Genomic DNA, 18,489 nt, shown 5'->3' on the forward strand with positions numbered 1-18,489 from the left:
TCGGAGTCTCGTAAATCCCTCTGGGGGCTAACTTGTGTGGCCTGAAACTTTCCCCGTCGCTAATGGAAACACGGCTAATAAGAAGCTACACACCCAAATATTTTTCCAGGGAGCTGGTGGAGCCCAAACCCAAGCTAACGGCTTATATTTGACTTATGTTCAGGCAGCCAGAAAGCTCCAACTCCACGTTGCTGTGTCTCCTGAATACACAAGCAGAAATAAGGATGAAAAGTAGCTATTTCTGTGAGTTCTAAATACCAGCTAGCAGTTCAAATTTCAGAGTTGGTTTTGCTTTCATATTCCCAGCAGCCATGAAGCAGACACTTCTGAATGTTTCATTTATTTATGTATGTATCTAAGTGCTGTGTTAGGGAGACATGCGGTTGGTACAGATGGAAATAAGTGGCCTATTAATCTGTTCTCAAGATCCGTGGAAAATAAGTCGACATTGTATTGATTCATAATCTCTTGTTTTGTTATCAAGCAAAGCCTCATGGCTCTTCCTCACAGTGTTATCTTCTGACTAAAACCTTGCTTGTGTTGTTTCAGCTCTCAGATGAAATTGTAACATACAAAAATGTCAAATATTATCTGATTTCAGAACATTTCACACTTTTTTTGATACAGAAATTATTAGAAGTGCAGGACATATATTAGGCAGATAAATTATCAGCCAATAATCTGAAATGTATATTATTATGTATTATTCTGATGCTGAAATTATAGCCGATAAATAGAGCCGAAGCCATGCTGCTGTCATTGATTTGAAAAAGCACAGTATCTGTAGCCTGGGTATAGCCATACTGCCTTGCACGCTCGATATCATTTAGAACCTGCAGACAGTCTGGTTTCTACAGCCGTTTCTTAGTCCTTTTTTAGGGATCCAATCACAGAACGGGGAGGGACGGCAAGACGATGACGCGAACTACTCGACGGATGGAAGCTTGTAGTTTTGTAGTTTTCTTACAGATCCAACATGGCTGCAGTGGACGCCAAGCTCTCTTTGGATCTAGCTGTAGACAGTGTTCTAGATAGTTTAGAGCCAAGTTGATTTTAAAAGAAGAACGTTTGACTTTACACTCCTGTTTCACCACCAAAAAGGATGTTTTAGCCTTGCTTCCGACAGGATTTGGCCAAAGCCTAATCTACCAACTAGCCCCGCTACCGCTCGCTGCTGTAACCACGGTGATCTCGCTACGAGCCGAGGGACAGTGGAGCCCCCAGAGACCCCCAGCAGCTCGTCTATTGGCCATAAAATCAGTGGATGTGTGTGGCTGAATGACATGAGGGGGAATAAGGAGTTAAAATAAAGAATCTTGCAGAAACTCTCACAGACACAGACACACACACACACACTGTGAGCTGTAGACTGTGAGCTGAAACTACAGAGCAGCCAGAGTCAGAACATGCTGCAGAAAAACGTTGCAGAAACAGAATTGAGCATTTTAGTCTCAAAGTAGAGATGGGCTAGTCCGGCTATGTAAACATCAATTTCTGTTGCTCTACATACGTCATCTGGTATAACTGATACGACTGGCTAAGAGCTACGTACAGACGCTTATGATAGACATTCGTAGCGCCGAATAAACGGCTCTGGAGGATTGATTTGATAGTTTTGAGCAGGGGCGGAAGTTATTTAAGAAGTTAATGCAGAATAAAGTAGAAAAAATATCAATCTGTAAAGTTTTTATCATGTTTTTTTGGACATTTTCAGCCCGAAGGGTCTGAAAGGGGAGTAAATTAGAGTGATCCTAGAGGGTTAAAAGATGAAAGTGTGAAATGATCAGTTATCTTATCAGTATCGGTCAAGAGGAGAAGGTAACTATCTGTATCGGCTGAAAAAATCCAAATAGTGCAACTCTAGAAATAATGATCAAGCCTCTCGAACACTGAAGCAAACTTGTCTTAGTGTAAAATAAATCAGAATATGTAGGAGTGTGTGTGAGAAGGAGGTCAAAGTCACATCTGGTCCTTCCTTTGTACTTCTGCTTATGTGTGCGAGTTTATAAATCAGCTGCCTTTTCTCTTGGGAGCTTTATATAGATTCTATGTTTATCAAATGATGTGGGTGTGTCGATGTGGGAGTGTGTGTGGGGGGGTTTGGCCAGGATGTTTGATTTTGTTTCAGGAAACAGACTTTAGTGTCTGGCTCCAAAACAATAGTCTGCATGTGTCATTTGCACTTGTGTCAGAATCTTGTAAAAGTAATAGTGAATTTTTAATGATTTCTGGTTTTGCTTGGCTCATCCTCAAGGATCCATCAGGAAAAAACACACACAGTGGTTTATTATTGAATTTGCAAAAACACTGTCAAAATATGGCGTCTTAAATAAAACATTTAAGAACCCTTATTATCCTTTACAATAATTCATTAAAATATGCAATGATTAGGATTGAATGGATTGAGTGGCATTAGAATGTGCGAGAGGCACCAAATTTAGGCTTTTAGGGCAAAAATGTTCTCCGGGGGAGCATTGTCCGTCATAGTCTCAGAAAATCCTGACAGACAACAAATGTCCCAGCAGTATGTTCAGGGTAATAAAGGAGGAGAGATGTTTTTGGGTCCTTCATTGAGTCAGCTTCAAGTCAGTAAATTTGTTTGGCTACACTGAGAATTTCATGTACAAACTTCTTTTATGTGTTGTTGTTGTTTACAGCAGCTATTCTCAACCTTCCCGACCCTCATCCGGGTCGCAAGATGATTTCTGGGGGTCGCCAAATCATTTTGGAAGTCATCTCTGTCTCCACTGTGTTCGAGTGTTCATGTGTTATTATGTTTTAGTCTTTTTGGTCAGTTAATGTCTTTTTTTGCTCATTTTGTGTGTGTTTTTTTTAGTCATTTTGTGTCTTTTTTGGTCATTTTGTGTCTTTTTTGGGTCATTTTGTGTCTTTTTTAGTCATTGTGTGTCTTTTTGTGTTCATTTATTTTGGTCATTTTGTGGTCAATTTGAGTCCTTTTTTGCTTAATTTATGTAATCTTTTGGTCACTTTGTTAAAAGTAAAAATAAAATATAAAGAAATATATAAATGCACAGACAGAGAGATGTTTTAGTTGTTGTCTGCTTCATTATGTGTCCAAAATGCATCCTATCAACTGAGTTTGTCTGATCTGAACTGTGAGATTCTGTTCAGTGTCGCGGACAACATGCATGTTAAGTTGGGGGTCACGAACGACTGGTTTACACTACAGTTAATTTAAAAATGCTTCAATAAAACATATTTTGGTTAAGGCATGGAGTGGAAAAATAATTTATTGAGTTGAAATAATTTAATGAGCTTCGTCCTCCCAGTTCAAAAATCCCATCTGCGCCCCTGCTTTTCTTATCCTCAAGCATCCATGAGGAAAGAAACCCAGAGTGGTTTATGATTGAGCACTTTGAAGAACAGCTCCTGTAGGTATAAGTTCACATTGCCCTTCAGATCACACATTAAATAGCCAGCAGAGTGTTTCAGCTTGTGCCAACGCCCTCTGGCTGCACACTGGGGTGTTGCACCTCAAAAGGTTTCACTCCACAGCTTTTTTTTTTTTTTTTTTTTTTCCTCCCTGAAGCTCGCCTTTCATGTCACTACAGTACTTGTATGTGCAGACGCAGCCAACCTCTTCCTCATGACGCCACCGAGGCTGGGCTCAGAGGGCTCCGATCATAATATTTAACACACCCACCCTGGATGAACACTTGGAAGGAAGACAAGGCGGTGTAAAGAGAAAGAGGAGGGGGGACAAATGACAAGCAGGATCTCTGCACCTGCCAGCCAGTCTCTGATTTGACTTCAACGAGGCTTGCAGACAGCAGGAGCGGGACAGCATCCAAGCATCTCCGCGGATCACCTGTTATTTTATGGATTTTTCCCACTTTTTTAAAACAATCACTTCATCCTGAATAAAAAGGAAAGGCTGCGTTTTTCTTGGACTATATAAACCTGCTACTTTTTTTTTTTTTTTTTTACCCTAGTTATGACACATTTGACATCTCACTTCGTGCTGGCAGCATTTCAAGGAAGCAGATTTGAGGAAGAATATCGGTGCTTTTAACAGGACCCCCCTTCCTCCTTCCTCCTCCTCCTCCTCCTCCTCCTTCTTCTCTTCCTGTTACCTCTTCTTAACGATTTATTTAGTGCTCCGTCCTCCTGACACTGTATCCTGTTCAACAAGGCAATGAATGAAGAGCACTTGTGTTTGAGCCGCTGCCAGTGAAGTGTCCAGAGATCACAATGTGTCCACCTGTCCGCCCGGGAATGAAGAATTTTGGACTATTGTAAGACAAAAAAATAAAGCCAGAGCACATCATGGAGTTGTTAACATAGGCTGACACGCATTATGCATGCAATGATCACAGTAAATCTTCAAGCTGCTTTGTCATCGCATAACAGTGTTGGACATCAATGTCGGTGCCGTGAGGTGCGCTGCGCTTAAAGCTTTCTCTGCGTAAAGAAAAAGAGGAGAGAAAAAACAAAAGATTTAAAGATGATTTTGTTTCGCAAATTCAGAGTGTTGATACTCATGGTGTTTTTGGTAGCGTGCACCATGCACATTATGATTGACTTGTTACCGAAGCTGGAGAAGCGTGCAGCGGGAGCGGACAGCGGGGACGGCGGCTGTCAGTGCGCGCACCACCCGGGCGGGGAGGCGCAGGGCTGGGGGAAGCAGCGCGCCAGGTCGGCGGCTGAAGCGGGCTGGCCTAACAAGCACACGCTGAGAATCCTGCAGGATTTCAGCAACGAGCCGAGCTCTAACCTCACATCGCACTCTCTGGAGAAGATCACAGCAGCAGCAGCAGGAGCAGCAGGAGCAGGAGGAGCAGGAGGAGCAGGGGAGAGAGCGGAGTCCGGGAGGAGGATGAGACCGTCCGCGGGGAAGGCGGAGGACCATAAGTCGCTGATCGGGGACGCGAGCGGGGGTCGGATCGCCCCTGCACACACTGTGTCCCGGCTGTCTGCTCTCTTTGAGCATCCTTTATACAAGGTTGACCTTCCTCCTCTCACGGACGATGACACTTTGTTTAACGTCAACACTGACATCAGGTTTTATCCCAGAGCAACAGGGAACCAAGGATGGTAAGCTGCGTTCAACTTAAAGGGTTACAAGTGGGACAGAGTGCTTTAAAGCAGGAGTTCTCAACCTTTTTGAGTCGAGACCCGCAATTTAACATGCATGTTGTCCGCGACCCCCCCTCACTGAACACAAGCTCACATGCACAGTTCAGATCACCCAAAAAAAGACACAAAATGACTAAAAAAAGACACAAAATGACAAAAAAAAAGACACAAATGACAAAAAAACACACAAAATGACCAAAAAAGGCACAAATTGACCACAAAATGACACAAAAAAGACACAAAATGACCAAAAAAAGACACAAAATGACCAAAAAAGGCACAAAATGACCCAAAAAACACACAAAATTACCAAAAAAAAGGCACAAAATTACCCAAAAAACACACAAAATTACCAAAAAAGGCACAAAATGACCCAAAAAACACACAAAATTACCAAAAAGACTAAAACACATTAACACATGAACACTTTAACACAGTGGAGACAGAGCTGACTTCCAAAATGATTTGACGACCCCCAGAAATCATCTCTCGACCCCAATTGGGGTCGGGACCCCAAGGTTGAGAACAGCTGCTTTAAAGTAAAGATTTGACTGTTGATGAGCTGCAAGTAAGGGACCGAAAGTAGATTCTGCAAGTAATCTGATATCTGCAGTGAAGTAGTTGACTTCTCTTGTGCTTTCTGCTTGAATTTGCACCCAATTTGCATATTGTCCATGCAGGCCATGAGGCATCTTCCTGTGCACAAACTGTATCTGTGTTAGAGAAATGCATTGAGGAAACCTTTAAAATGAAATGATCGGACTCCAACAGTAAATCCTCTTACCAATTCTCTGCGCAGGTCGTTTGATGGGGAATGATGAGCAGCAGAAGTTCTTAGTTTTTACATTTTATTACAATACGTCAAGAAATGTGCAGTTACAGAGTTACTCTGGGTTTAATAGTGACCCCCATTCACAGAGACAGAATAACAGATTATTTCTAACATCTGTCCATCTGTCTGTCTGTTTAAATATCATCAAACCAACCAGCAGACAGGTTCTTCCATCCTTCCAGTCAGTTTTCTCTGCCTCTACTGTAATGTCCACTCATGCAGCTGCTGCACCCATCCACCCCTCCTATTGTCATGCCATTTTCAACTTATGAGTTACCATGCTTGTTTTTATATATATGAACATGTTATACCAGTCAGTGAAAGTGCATTTTAGCCCTGTAATAGTGACAAATATGTGTTATAGACTGAAATTCCTTGTGCCACTTCCTCATTCTCCTTACTGTATGCTTAATACTGTACCCATCAATTACACTGACTAAAAATATTCTGCATGCACCACACCTTCTTGTTAACCCTTAATAGGACACTCATTGAAATACTTGCAAATTCCAAATTTCAACCCTAGAGAATATTGGAGGATATTACATACTGCCAGAATGTGTAAAAACAAACATACAGACCCAGGGAGGGGGGTAATATTTTGAGAAAAATTTTAGTTAATTAGTTGACAAATCAGTCATTGGGCCTTACCCTTCTAAGATTTCTTTAGTTGATTAGTCATTTTTAATGCTTATTTTCATGCCAAATGATTTCAGAGGAACTTATAAGCACTTTTATGGCAAACACGTGATTTAAAGTGGTGCTTTTGCATGATTCTTTGTGGAGAGTAGGGTTGTCAAAAGTATCGATACTCAAAAATGTATCAATACTAAAACGTTGTAATCCAGATACGATATTCATTTTCAAAAGTATTGATACCACGAGAAAAAATGTGCAGATTTATGAGATTTAAAGTGGTGAATCTGGGAGAAAAAAGTTGCTTTTTCCCACTTTTTTTCTCGTAAATCTGCAACTTTTTTTGCCCAGATTTGCCACTTTAAATCTCTTAAATCTGCAACTTTTTTTCTTGTAGATTTGCCACTTTAAGCGAGTAAATTTGCAACTTTTTTCCCAAAATATTACCTGAAGTTACCAAATATAGTTCTTCGCCCGATAAATGGTTAAAGCTCCTCTCCTCTCCTTTTTTTTCAGGCACAACGAGGAGGGGAACGAAGAGGAGGAGGAGTTCTCTCCAACGGGAGAGGTGACGGCAGAGTCGTACCCCAACTGGTTACGTTTCCACATCGGCATCAACCGCTACGAGCTCTACTCCAGACACAGTCTGGTGCTGGACGCTCTGCTGAAGGACCTGGTCACTCAGAGGATCACCAGCGTGGGTGAGTCAGTCAGGAAGAGCTGAGGCTGTGATGGGCTGCCCTAAACACTGTTTGATTAATTGACAGATCTGTAAAAATGAGTCTCTCCACTAGGGTTGTCACGATACTAAAATTTAAAAAATTTCGATACCGATACTCAGGAAAATATTTGATACTCGATACCATTTTCGATACCACAAGGATAAAAACAAAGACCCCAAAGTTTAACAGAAATATTTTTATTAACAAGAAAAATGCAACATGTAAACATTAACAGAACCACAGGTTAAATATTTATTATAAAAAACAGTTGTGCAAAAAGAAACTGCAACTATGATAACAAGCTTCAGGTCTGAGGTAGTGCAAAAAATAAATGAATACAATAAACAATAACAATTAGAACAATATTTTCAGGTTGTACGCTGTGAATCTGCAACTTTTTTCTCCTAGATTTGCCACTTTTAATCTCTTAAATCTGCGACTTTTTCTCGTAAATTTGCCACTTTAATCTCATAAATCTGCAACTTTTTTCTCGTGAATTTGCCACTTTAATCTCGTAATTTTGCTACTTTTTTCTCCCAAATTTGCCACTTTAATCTCATTAATCTGCAACTGTTTTCTCCTAGATTTGCCACTTTTAATCTCGTTAGCAAAATTAGCAGAAGCACAGGTTAATATTTATAATAAAAAACAGTTGTGCAAAAAGAAACTGCAACTATGATAACAAGCTTCAGGTCTGAGGCAGTGCAAAAAATAAATAAATAAACAAACAATAACAATTAGAACAAGCTTGGCTAGGTATCGATACTTTTGAAAATGAGTATCGTATCCGGATACGTTTTAGTATTGATACATTTTTGAGTATCGATAGTTTTGACAACCCTACTCTCCACAAAGAATCATGCAAAAGCACCACTTTTATGCATGTGTTTGCCATAAATGTGCTTATAAGTTCCTCTGAAATCATTTAGCATGAACATAAGCAATAAAAAAGGACTAATCAGCTCAAGAAATCTTAGAAGAGTAAGGCCCACAGACAGATTTGTCAAGTAATCAACTAAGAGTGGGCAGCCCTACCAAGGTGTGTGTGTTGTATGTGTGTATTTGACAATAACTTTATAGGTTATAGACTGAAGTATTGGGCCAATATTGATCATTATGATCTATAGGCCTCATGGTGTCCAGATGGAGGTTTGGTCTAAATTTGAGAAGCATCTACCATTGAAATGTTATTTTTTTTACTGGTAATTTGTTAGTTTAATAACTGGTAGCCTACCCTAAAATATTTACATGACAGAATGTGTTTCAGTGGAGGCTTTTCTGTGATATATTGCAAGTTTGGAAGCTTTTCTACCCTGGCTAGAGTCACATTCTGTTGTGAAAATGGGATAAAAAGCACCTAAATAAAAAATAAACCTAGTCTTGGGGGCTGTATCAGTCATCAGAAACCCTAAATTCTGCCTGAACCCTAGTGTGTGGTGTTTGCACCTGACTTCCTGTGTGAACAGTGAATCACAATATGCTGGTTCCTGTGTGAACAGGAAAGAGAAGTGGAGAAAGAAACCGCAATCACACACATCTGGCCCTTTATCTGCATTCCTGCCTATGTTTGCAAGTTTATAAATCCGCTGCCTTTTCTCTTGGGAGCTTAATATAGATTCCCATCTATGTTTATCATATAATGTGGGAGTACCTGTGAGTGTGAGAGCATTTGTGCTTCGGCCAGCATGTTGGTTGAGATATGTGTTAAATCCCCTGAAGGTCCCACCTGCTCTTCATTTCACCTGACCAGCCGTTGAATGAGAACATGCTGGTGTTACCAAATAGAAAGTAAGGAAGGATCACACATGCTGAACAAAAGTCACAAAGCTAATAAACATAGATTTGCCACTTTTAATCTCGTAAATCTGCGACTTTTTTCTCGTAGATTTGCCACTTTAATCTCGTTATTTTGCAACTTTTTTATCCCAAATTTGCCACTTCAAATCTCATAAATCTGCAACTTTTTTCTCCTAGATTTGCCACTTTTAATCTCGTAAATCTGCAATTTTTTTCTCCTAGATTTGCCACTTTTAATCTCGTAAATCTGCAACTTTTTTCTCCTAGATTTGCCCCATTAATCTCGTAATGTTGCAAGTTTTTTTCTCTTAGATTTGCCACTTTAAATCTCATAAATCTGGGACTTTTTTCTTATAGATTTGCCAATTTAATCTCGTAATTTTGCTACTTTTTTTGTCCCAAATTTGCCACTTTAATCTCACAAATCTGCAATTTTTTTCTCCTAGACTTGCCACTTTTAACCTCGTAAATCTGCGACTTTTTTCTGCTAGATTTGCCCATTTAATCTTTAATTTTGCTAAATTTTTTCTCCCAATGTTGCCACTTTAAATCTCGTAAATCTGCTAAATTTTTCTCTCCCAAATTTGCCACTTTAAATCTCGTAAATGTGTGACTTTTTTTCTCAAATTTGCCACTTTTAATCTCATAACTCTGCAACTTTTTTCTCCTACATTTGCCACTTTAAATCTCATAAATCTGCGACTATTTTCTCGTAGATTTGCCACTTTAATCTCATAATTTTGCTACTTTTTTTCTCCCAATGTTGCCACTTTAAATCTCGTAAATCTGCTAAATTTTTCTCTCCCAAATTTGCCACTTTAAATCTCGTAAATCTGCAACTTTTTTCTTGCAGATTTGCTACTTTAAATCATGTAAATTTGTGACTTTTTTCTCTCAAATTTGCCACTTTTAATCTCGTAAATGTGCAACTTTTTTCTGAAAATTCTACCCCCCTCCCCAAGGTTTTTTTTTTCATACTTGGCCCTAATACGCCGTGGTAGTTCATTGAGTCGTAGAGTGTTGGAGATATCAGCCTGCTGCCGTTCACTTCTGCTGCTCAAACTGCGAAAGCATCTAAAAAACACAACAGAAACGTCTCTTTTCTTTTCAGAAATCATGACGCCGTTCGTCAAGATAATCCACAGAAATTACTGTGAGAAGTTTGATGTGCAAACTAGCAAACTTTAATGGAAGGAAATCTTCAATAAGAATTTCCCCCTACCAAGTCTGAATGTCTAAACATTGCTTTCATTCCTACATACCCATTACTGTCATTCACTTGGAGACACTTTGCTTCTTAAACTGGATGATTAATAAGTGCAAATTCAATGCAGGTCAACTTGAGTACCAAGACAAGCTTTGAGAAATACTGCCTCGAAAATAAAAAAATGAGAAAGTTAAAGCATGTCCAGGCGCAAAAGTGCCATTAAAAGTAAGTCTTTTTTGACAGGTCTGCTAAGACAGATTTTGCATTTCTTCGCTCTGTTTTTACTATAAACGACACACTTTGAATGAATTATTGTAGTTTTTAACTCCATATTATACTGAAGCCAGGAGAAGTAGGTCCTACACTGTAAAAACTGTTTAAAAATTACAGTAAAAGACTGTCAAATTGCATCAGATAAAAGGTGTAAAATCAAAAATTCAAAAGACACTTTAAATACTGTAAATCAAAGAATAGCACAAAACTTTTAAACTGCAGAAAACGTTTTTTTCATGTAAGGAAAATACCAAAATGTCACAAAATCACAATTACCCTAAAAAATAAAGGGACTACTCAGTCTAAATGACAGTTTTTGCTGATATTTACATTTAAATTTACAGTAGAAAACCCACTGACTGTGTTTTTTACAGTGAAGTTCTGGTGTGTTGTCAAGCACTGTACTTTTTTGGACAATTTTTTGTCTTTTTTTTCATGTCAATTTCTACTTCTGCTCCACTACATTTCAGATAAATATTCTTTTTACTGCACGTCAATTCTCTGACAGTTTTAGTTATTTTACAAATTAAGTTTTTTGCACAGAAAACCAACAAGATCTCCAGCCTAAATGACAAAATAGATCGTTTGTCAACACCACCCGAAACAACATCTCCATCTATAACAGTCCAACATACATCTCCTTTCTCTGTTAAAATACATTTTGCTGATCCTACTTACATAATATTACTTAAATTTTTAATGCAGGACTTTTGCTTGTAAAAGAGTATTTTCACAGTGTGGTATTAGTATATTTACTCTAGTAAAGTATCTGAGTACTTGTTTACATGATGACGGTCTGAACAGAAGACGCAAAAGTGGAGTTGCGTCTTTTTATCTTTGCCGTTATTCTGTGTTTAGATGAGCGTGACACAAAAGTGTGTGGAAAATGGACCTGCACTGATATAGTGCTTTTCGACCACTCAAAGCTTTTTACACTACAGACTGCGCTGATTGACCCATTCACACACACATTCATACTGGTGGCAGAGGCTTCCCTAAACAGTCCCACCTGCCACCAGTGGGAATTCATTCACAGCATCGGGAGCAATTTGGGGTTCAGTATCTTGCTCAAGGATACTTCGACATGTAGGCTGCTATGGTCAGGGATCGAACCACCAACCCTTCGGTTGGGGGGCAACCCGCTCTACCAACTGAGCCTCAGCCGCCCCATTAATCTACCTTCTACCGTGTGCAATCTACCTTCTTCAAGACTCCGACAGGTGCCCTCATGTTGGTGGTTTCACCCTCGATATAAGGTTGAAGTTCTTCACTTAAAGCGATAAGAGCATCTTTGGGCATGTGGAAGTTTTATTTTAACGTATTTTCATCAGCTACTCCTTCCACAAAGTTCTCCACCATCCACTAGATCTCCCAGGTCTCGTCCAAAGCCGTTTTTGGTCAGTTTGTGTCTTTGTGGCCATTTTGTGTCTTTTTTGGTTATTTTGCATCTTTTTGTGGTCAATTTGTGTCTTCTTTTGGACATTTTGTGGTCACTTTTTTGTCATTTTATGTCTTTCGGTTATTTTGTGTCTTTTTTTGGTTATTTTGCACTTTTTTTGGTCAATTTGTGTCTTTTTTTTTGTCAGTTTGTGTCTTTTTTCGTCATTTTGTGTCTTTTTTTTGGCCATTACTACTCCTTCCACAAAGTTCTCCACCATGCACTAGATCTCCCAGGTCTCGTCCAAAGCCGTCTGGCTCGCCTCCGATAAATTGCTGCATCCAAAATGTGATAGAGGTAATTCCAGATCCTTCTCTGTTCACTAATACTATCTCTACATATCCTGTACATTTGGTGGAAAGACTCCTGTAAGTTTATTAGAGCTGCCAGAGAAGCTTGAAGGTCCCACGCATGGAAATAATCCCACGTTTCTTTATTTTCCTGTACTGGAGCATGTATGTGACGTAAATGCGTATGTGACGTGAGCAGATCTGAGCAGAGTTTTGCTTCTTGGCAGTGTAGACGGACACGCTACAGCCCCAAAAATGCAGTCACCGTCTAAATGAAAGGCACTTCTGATCAAATATTGTGTTGTTTTTACCCGCAAGCATCCTCGTGTAAACGGGGCCTCAGTGTAAAAACACTTTATGTTTTTGCTGTAGTAGCTTCATACATACTGGACAGTGAATAGAGAAATATCCTCCTCTGGTGCATGTTGTTATCTCTTTGTGCATCAGTGTGTGTTTAAAAAAAGTCACTGTATTTCATATTGACGTCCCTCACAGGCAGCTACCACACATCATTCATCATTCATGCTACACATCTCAGCCTTCACTTGTGTGTTTTTGGTCCGTCTGTTCACAATATATAAACCATCAATCTGCGTCCAGACACACCTATAAAAACACCGTCTGTCTCCTGAAAAAGAAACCCAGTGCAGGGTGTGTGTGTGTGTGTGTGTGTGTGTGTGTTCTTGTACTTCCTACATAGTGGGGACCAGAATAAGTTTTTAACCAACAGAGTGAGGACATTTTTGCAAAGTGAGGACATTTCGGCCGGTCCTCACTTCTTTAAAGGCTTTTTTTAGATTTCAGACTTTGTTTTAAGGGTTAAAGGTTACATGATAATGATAATTAACTGAAACTGTATTGTGTGGTTACAAAACTAACTAAAATCATAGTGAAAATGTCCTTCGTTTTCGTCTTTGTCAACTTTTTTCATATGTAATGAAGATGGATAAGACAAAGGAAATAAAGGCAAAATTTACTGTGACATCTTTTAATCTCACACCCAACAAATACCCCATTACAAAAAACTACAACTAATAAAAAATGAACTAAAACTAAAGCATTCCACTCTAAAAACGAATTAAAACTAACAAAATTTAAAAACAAAAATTCTCAACAAAATTGAAACTAAAACTAATGAAAAATCCAAAACTATTATAACCTTGCAAGGGAATTCACTGTTCCAATGAGGGTCCTTATAAAGATAGAAGCACAAGAATGTGTGTGTGTGTGTGTGTTCTTGTACTTCATACATAGTGGGGACCAGAATGTTTTTAACCAACAGAGTGAGGACATTTTGTGTGTGTGTGTGTGTGTGTGTGTGTGTGTGTGTGTGTCAGGAAGCATGCATTAAAGCTTTTGTGCCCCATAATTGGTGCACACACTTACCACCTATGTGTCTCACTACAATTACAGAAGAGAGACAGCATTAGAAAGTTCCCGTGCTCAGCGTTTTTCTGTAGCGCCTCCCTCCTCCTGCGTCTGTCTCTCTGTGGCCTTTTGTTCCGTCTTCAGCTGGACTCATAAATCATAGGCACGGGGCACAGGTGAGAGCAGGCTGGATTTATCATCCCGGCATGGGATTAAGGGGAATCTGATTGTGGTGGGCGAGGCCTGGAGCTCAGCTGAAAGACCAGAGAACACGAAAAGGTTTAGAAAAGACATCGATTCATTTGTGGACGCTCGGAGAAACAGAAGGAGAGATGGACGGCTAGATCAACAGAGACACATACATTCATGCACAGATACTAAGACAGATGGCCTTTAGGAGAATCAGAGGAATTTCTTCTTTTTTTTTTTTTAAACTTTATTTATTGAGTTTTTTTTCCAAAAAGAAATACACAATGAACACAACAACGGACATGCAGTCATAAAACCCCATCCCTCCCTCTCATAACCAACAGTCATCTCGGAGGAAAACAAATACCTGAGTTGATAAAAAATAAATAAAATAAATGTATTAATCAATAAATAAATAATAATAATAATAATAATAAATATAATAATATTAATAAATAAATAAATAAATAAAATAAATATAATTGTTATTATTGTATCACAATAATAATGAAAGTATACATGATTAAATAATAATAATAATAATAATAATAATAGTAAATAAATAAATAATATGAATAAATAAATACATTTTCAAAAATAAAAAAGTGGGGGGGGATAAATAAATTATAATAAAAGAATAATACACAATAATCACAATAATAATGAAAGTATACATAATTAAATCAATAAATAATAATAATAATAATAATAAATAATAATAATAGTAAATAAATTAAAATTTTAAAAGTGGGGGGGAAATAAATAAATAATAATAAAACAATAATACACAATAATAATGAAAGTATACATAATTAAAATGTATTAAATAATTAATTAAATAACAATAATAACAACAACAACAACAATAATAATAATAAGGAAATTAAATTAAATGGACACTTTAAGGCAGAGTAATAAAACTTGGTCACCATCTTATTTCTCTCCCCCGATTCATTCATAACCATCTAGCTGTGGTGCAAGATTCAAGCCATTCTGCAGGCGTATTGGTAACAATGCCAGTGCTTAATTGTTCCCAGGCATTTGTATATTAATGTCATTCATAAAAATAAGGAAAGGCTTCCATATCTATCAGAAGAATGTCTTGTTGAAGTTCTGTTTGATTGCATGTCAGCACAGATACAATCCAGAGAAACAATCAGCTGGGCTTTGCTTGGGTTTTCCACAGGGGATTACCTTTCCTCGTTTCCAATTAGAAACAAAATTTTCTAAACGTCCGGCACCGAGCAGAGAAATGAGGTCAGCTCCTCAAGGATTGTGGCTTACGGGTTCAAGGTCACAGCATTAAACATAGTCTAGTTGTAGGCAATCTCTCAAAGGTTTTAGGCTCGTTGTATAGCTGCACCAAGTTTAAAGATTACACAGGGCCACTACCCACTTGACCTGGCTGCAGCAAAGCTGGCACATGCAGGACTAATGCTCTCAGTGCATTCTTTGGCTTTTAATTTCACTCAATATCCCTCTTCTGTCATGGAGAAGAGGCTCTGACCTGTAGCTTGTACTTTGTGCAACACTGGATGTGAAATAGAAAAGCTTTTTGGGAATGAATCAACTTGTTTTTGATCATCATACATCCTCATTTTTTACTTTTATTTCTTACTTTTTTTTAAACCCTTAATAGGGCACTCATTGAAATCCTTGCAAATTTCAACCATAGAGAATATTGGAGGATATTACATACAGAATGTGTAAAAAACAACAACATAACATACAGGTGTTTCCATAAATGATACATTTTTTATGTATTTGTTTATTTGATCTATTTTTTTATTTCTTTAATTTTTTTTGTAAATATATATTATGTAAATATTAGAGCCGGGACTCGATTAAAAATTGTTGCAAATTTACTAGATTTAAGTGGCAAATCTACACGAAAAAAAGTTGCAGATTTAAGAGATTTAAAGTTGCAAATCTACAAGAAAAAAAGTCACAGATTTACGAGAAAAAAGTGGGGGAAAAAGCGACTTTTTCCCCGCAGATTCACCACTTTAAATCTCATAAATCTGCACATTTTTTCTCGTGAATTTATTTCTCAAATATTTATATGCGATTAAAATGCGATTAATTTCGATTAATTAATTACAAAGCCTCTAATTAATTAGATTAATTTTGTTTAATCAAGTCCCGGCCCTAATATTTAAATAATATATATTTACAAAAAAAATTAAAATAGATTAAATAAACAAATACATGAATAATATATCATTTATGAAAACACCCAATTGTTAAAAAAAATGGATATAATGATCAATTGTTATAAAATAAAATAAAAGATATTCAAAGAATACTATTTCTATTGTACAAAAGCTTTTTGGAAATGAGTCATGGTAAATAAATAAATAAATAGAGTAATTAAACAAATACATAAATAATTTATAAATTATGAAAACACCCGATTGTTTAAAATATGGATATAATGATCGATTGTAATAAAAAAAAAAAAGATATTAAAAGAATACTATTTCTATTGTAGAAAAGCTTTTTTGAAATGAGTCATGGTAAATGTGGAGGCTTGCCAGCGGTGAGTAAAGCAAAAGTCAGACAGCACAACAGAGAAGATAGAAATAATACAAAAAAAGATGATATTCAAACAAGAAAGGAAGGAAAAAACCAAGAGAGGCAATAAACACAAAAGACAGTTGTGTGTGGAGGGCATCCAGCTACTCAGCAGCGAGGGTCCACTACAGGGGGCTTATGTTGATATTGGGGTTAGGCAGAAGCTGTGTTGTGTAATATGCTCAGTGAGTTAATGCGCTGTAATAAATGGACAAATCCCCCGAAAGCCTGTCCATTATGACAGAAACACAAGGCATTTAGACAGGCCCGGCGGTCCCTTTGTTCCAGTCGGAGACAGACAGGAAGCTCACAGCGAGTCTCTGGGAGACGCCGTGGACACGACGGATAGTCGGAGACATGTGAACTCGCTCCTCCTCCGGGACGCAGGAGGTCAGAGGAGGGGGGGGCGAGAGGAGGAGACCAAATTATTTCAACTCAATGAGTTATTTTTAGGGCCGGGACTCGATTAAAAAAATTAATCGAATTAATTAGAGGCTTTGTAATTAATGAATCGAAATTAATCGCATTTTAATCGCATAAAAATATTTGACCTGAGTGATTTTCCAATGTAATCTGGTGGTTCTAACAACTCTTTTAAAGTTAAACCTTCAAAATAAGACAAACATAGTTACACATATACTCAAATTGTCAATTTAGTGAATCACTTTTTGTATCACTACGCTTCTAATGCACAAGGTCATTTTTGACCCATGTGTGTAAACATGATGTAATAATTAGGGCCGGGACTTTAATGCGTTAATTAAGATTAATTAATTACACAAAAATTAACACGTAAAGAAAAAATTACGCATTTTAATTGCACTTATTTTTGCACCGTGGAACGTTTCTCACTGGATGAGTTTCAGGAGGACCGATTATACTGGAGCACCAACTAGCGTTGATGAGTTCAGACAACAACAAACCACAGTGAACATGAAGGAAGAAGCTGATGAGACGCTTTGGTTGGCCCCGTGGATGATGGGACATTTAGTTACTAAAAACCAACGGATGGAAGCGTCGATAAGAGCATGGTTGTGTTGTTATGCATTATTTTGAAGGCGGGTCTAACTGTAATGAATTATTGTAAAGGAGAATAAGGGTTCTTATATGTTTTATTTAAGTCTTAAGTCTTTTTGCAAATTCTGTGGTGGACTCTGCTAACACATCCATGTGCTCTTATTTTGAAAGCTACTTTTGTTGTGCTTTTATTTTGAAGGCGGGTCTAACACGTTCTTACCGTAACGCCTTATGGTGTGTTATATTAACACTGAAAGATGGAACTTGGAGCTCAGAACAACGTCTAAAATTCTGACATTCGTGTAGACCTTGAAAGCACCATTAGCCTCTGGACTCTCTATGTGCTGCAATGTAAATAGTCTAACTCAGTGGTTCTCAACCTTGGGGTCCCGACCCCAATTGGGGTCGCGAGATTAATTCTGGGGGTCGCCAAATCATTTTGGAAGTCAGCTCTGTCTCCACTGTGTTAAAGTGTTCATGTGTTTTAGTCTTTTTGGTCATTTTGTGTCTTTTTTTAGTCATTTTGTGTCTTTTTTTTGGTCATTTTGTTTCTTTTTTGGGTCATTTTGTGTCTTTTTGGTCATTTTGTGTCTTTTCTTGTCATTTTGTGTCTTTTTTTAGTCATTTTGTGTCTTTTTTTTAGTCATTTTGTGTCTTTGTGGTCATTTTGTGTCTTTTTTTGGCAATTTGTGTCTTTTTGGTCATTTTGTGTCTTTTTTTAGTCATTTTGTGTCTTTGTGGTCATTTGTTTCTTTTTTGGGTCATTTTGTGTCTTTTTGGTAATTTTGTGTCTTTTCTGGTCATTTTGTGTCTTTTTTTGGCAATTTGTGTCTTTTTTTGGTAATTTGTGTCTTTTTGGTCATTTTGTGTATTTTTTGATCATTTTGTGTCTTTTTTTAGTCATTTTGTGTCTTTTTGTGGTCATTTTGTTTCTTTTTTGGGTCATTTTGTTTCTTTTTGGTCATTTTGTGTCTTTTCTGGTCATTTTGTGTCTTTTTTTTGTCATTTTGTGTCTTTTTTTTGTCATTTTGTGTCTTTTTTTTGTCCTT

General features: G+C 37.7%; 1 protein-coding gene across 1 annotated transcript in view; it reads left to right on the plus strand.

Moving 5' to 3' along the window:
- The first annotated feature begins 3,591 nt into the window (after positions 1 to 3,591).
- Positions 3,592 to 18,489, plus strand: part of fam20ca (FAM20C golgi associated secretory pathway kinase a) — an 85,842-nt gene continuing 70,944 nt past the window's right edge. Inside the window, exons 1-2 of the mRNA XM_059347515.1 lie at positions 3,592 to 5,055; positions 7,082 to 7,266. Of these exons, the coding sequence (XP_059203498.1) occupies positions 4,466 to 5,055; positions 7,082 to 7,266 (775 nt within the window). The 5' untranslated portion in view covers positions 3,592 to 4,465. The remainder of the gene's footprint in view (positions 5,056 to 7,081; positions 7,267 to 18,489) is intronic.

The sequence above is a fragment of the Centropristis striata genome, chromosome 13 (assembly GCF_030273125.1).
Source record: "Centropristis striata isolate RG_2023a ecotype Rhode Island chromosome 13, C.striata_1.0, whole genome shotgun sequence".
Taxonomy (NCBI): domain Eukaryota; kingdom Metazoa; phylum Chordata; class Actinopteri; order Perciformes; family Serranidae; genus Centropristis; species Centropristis striata.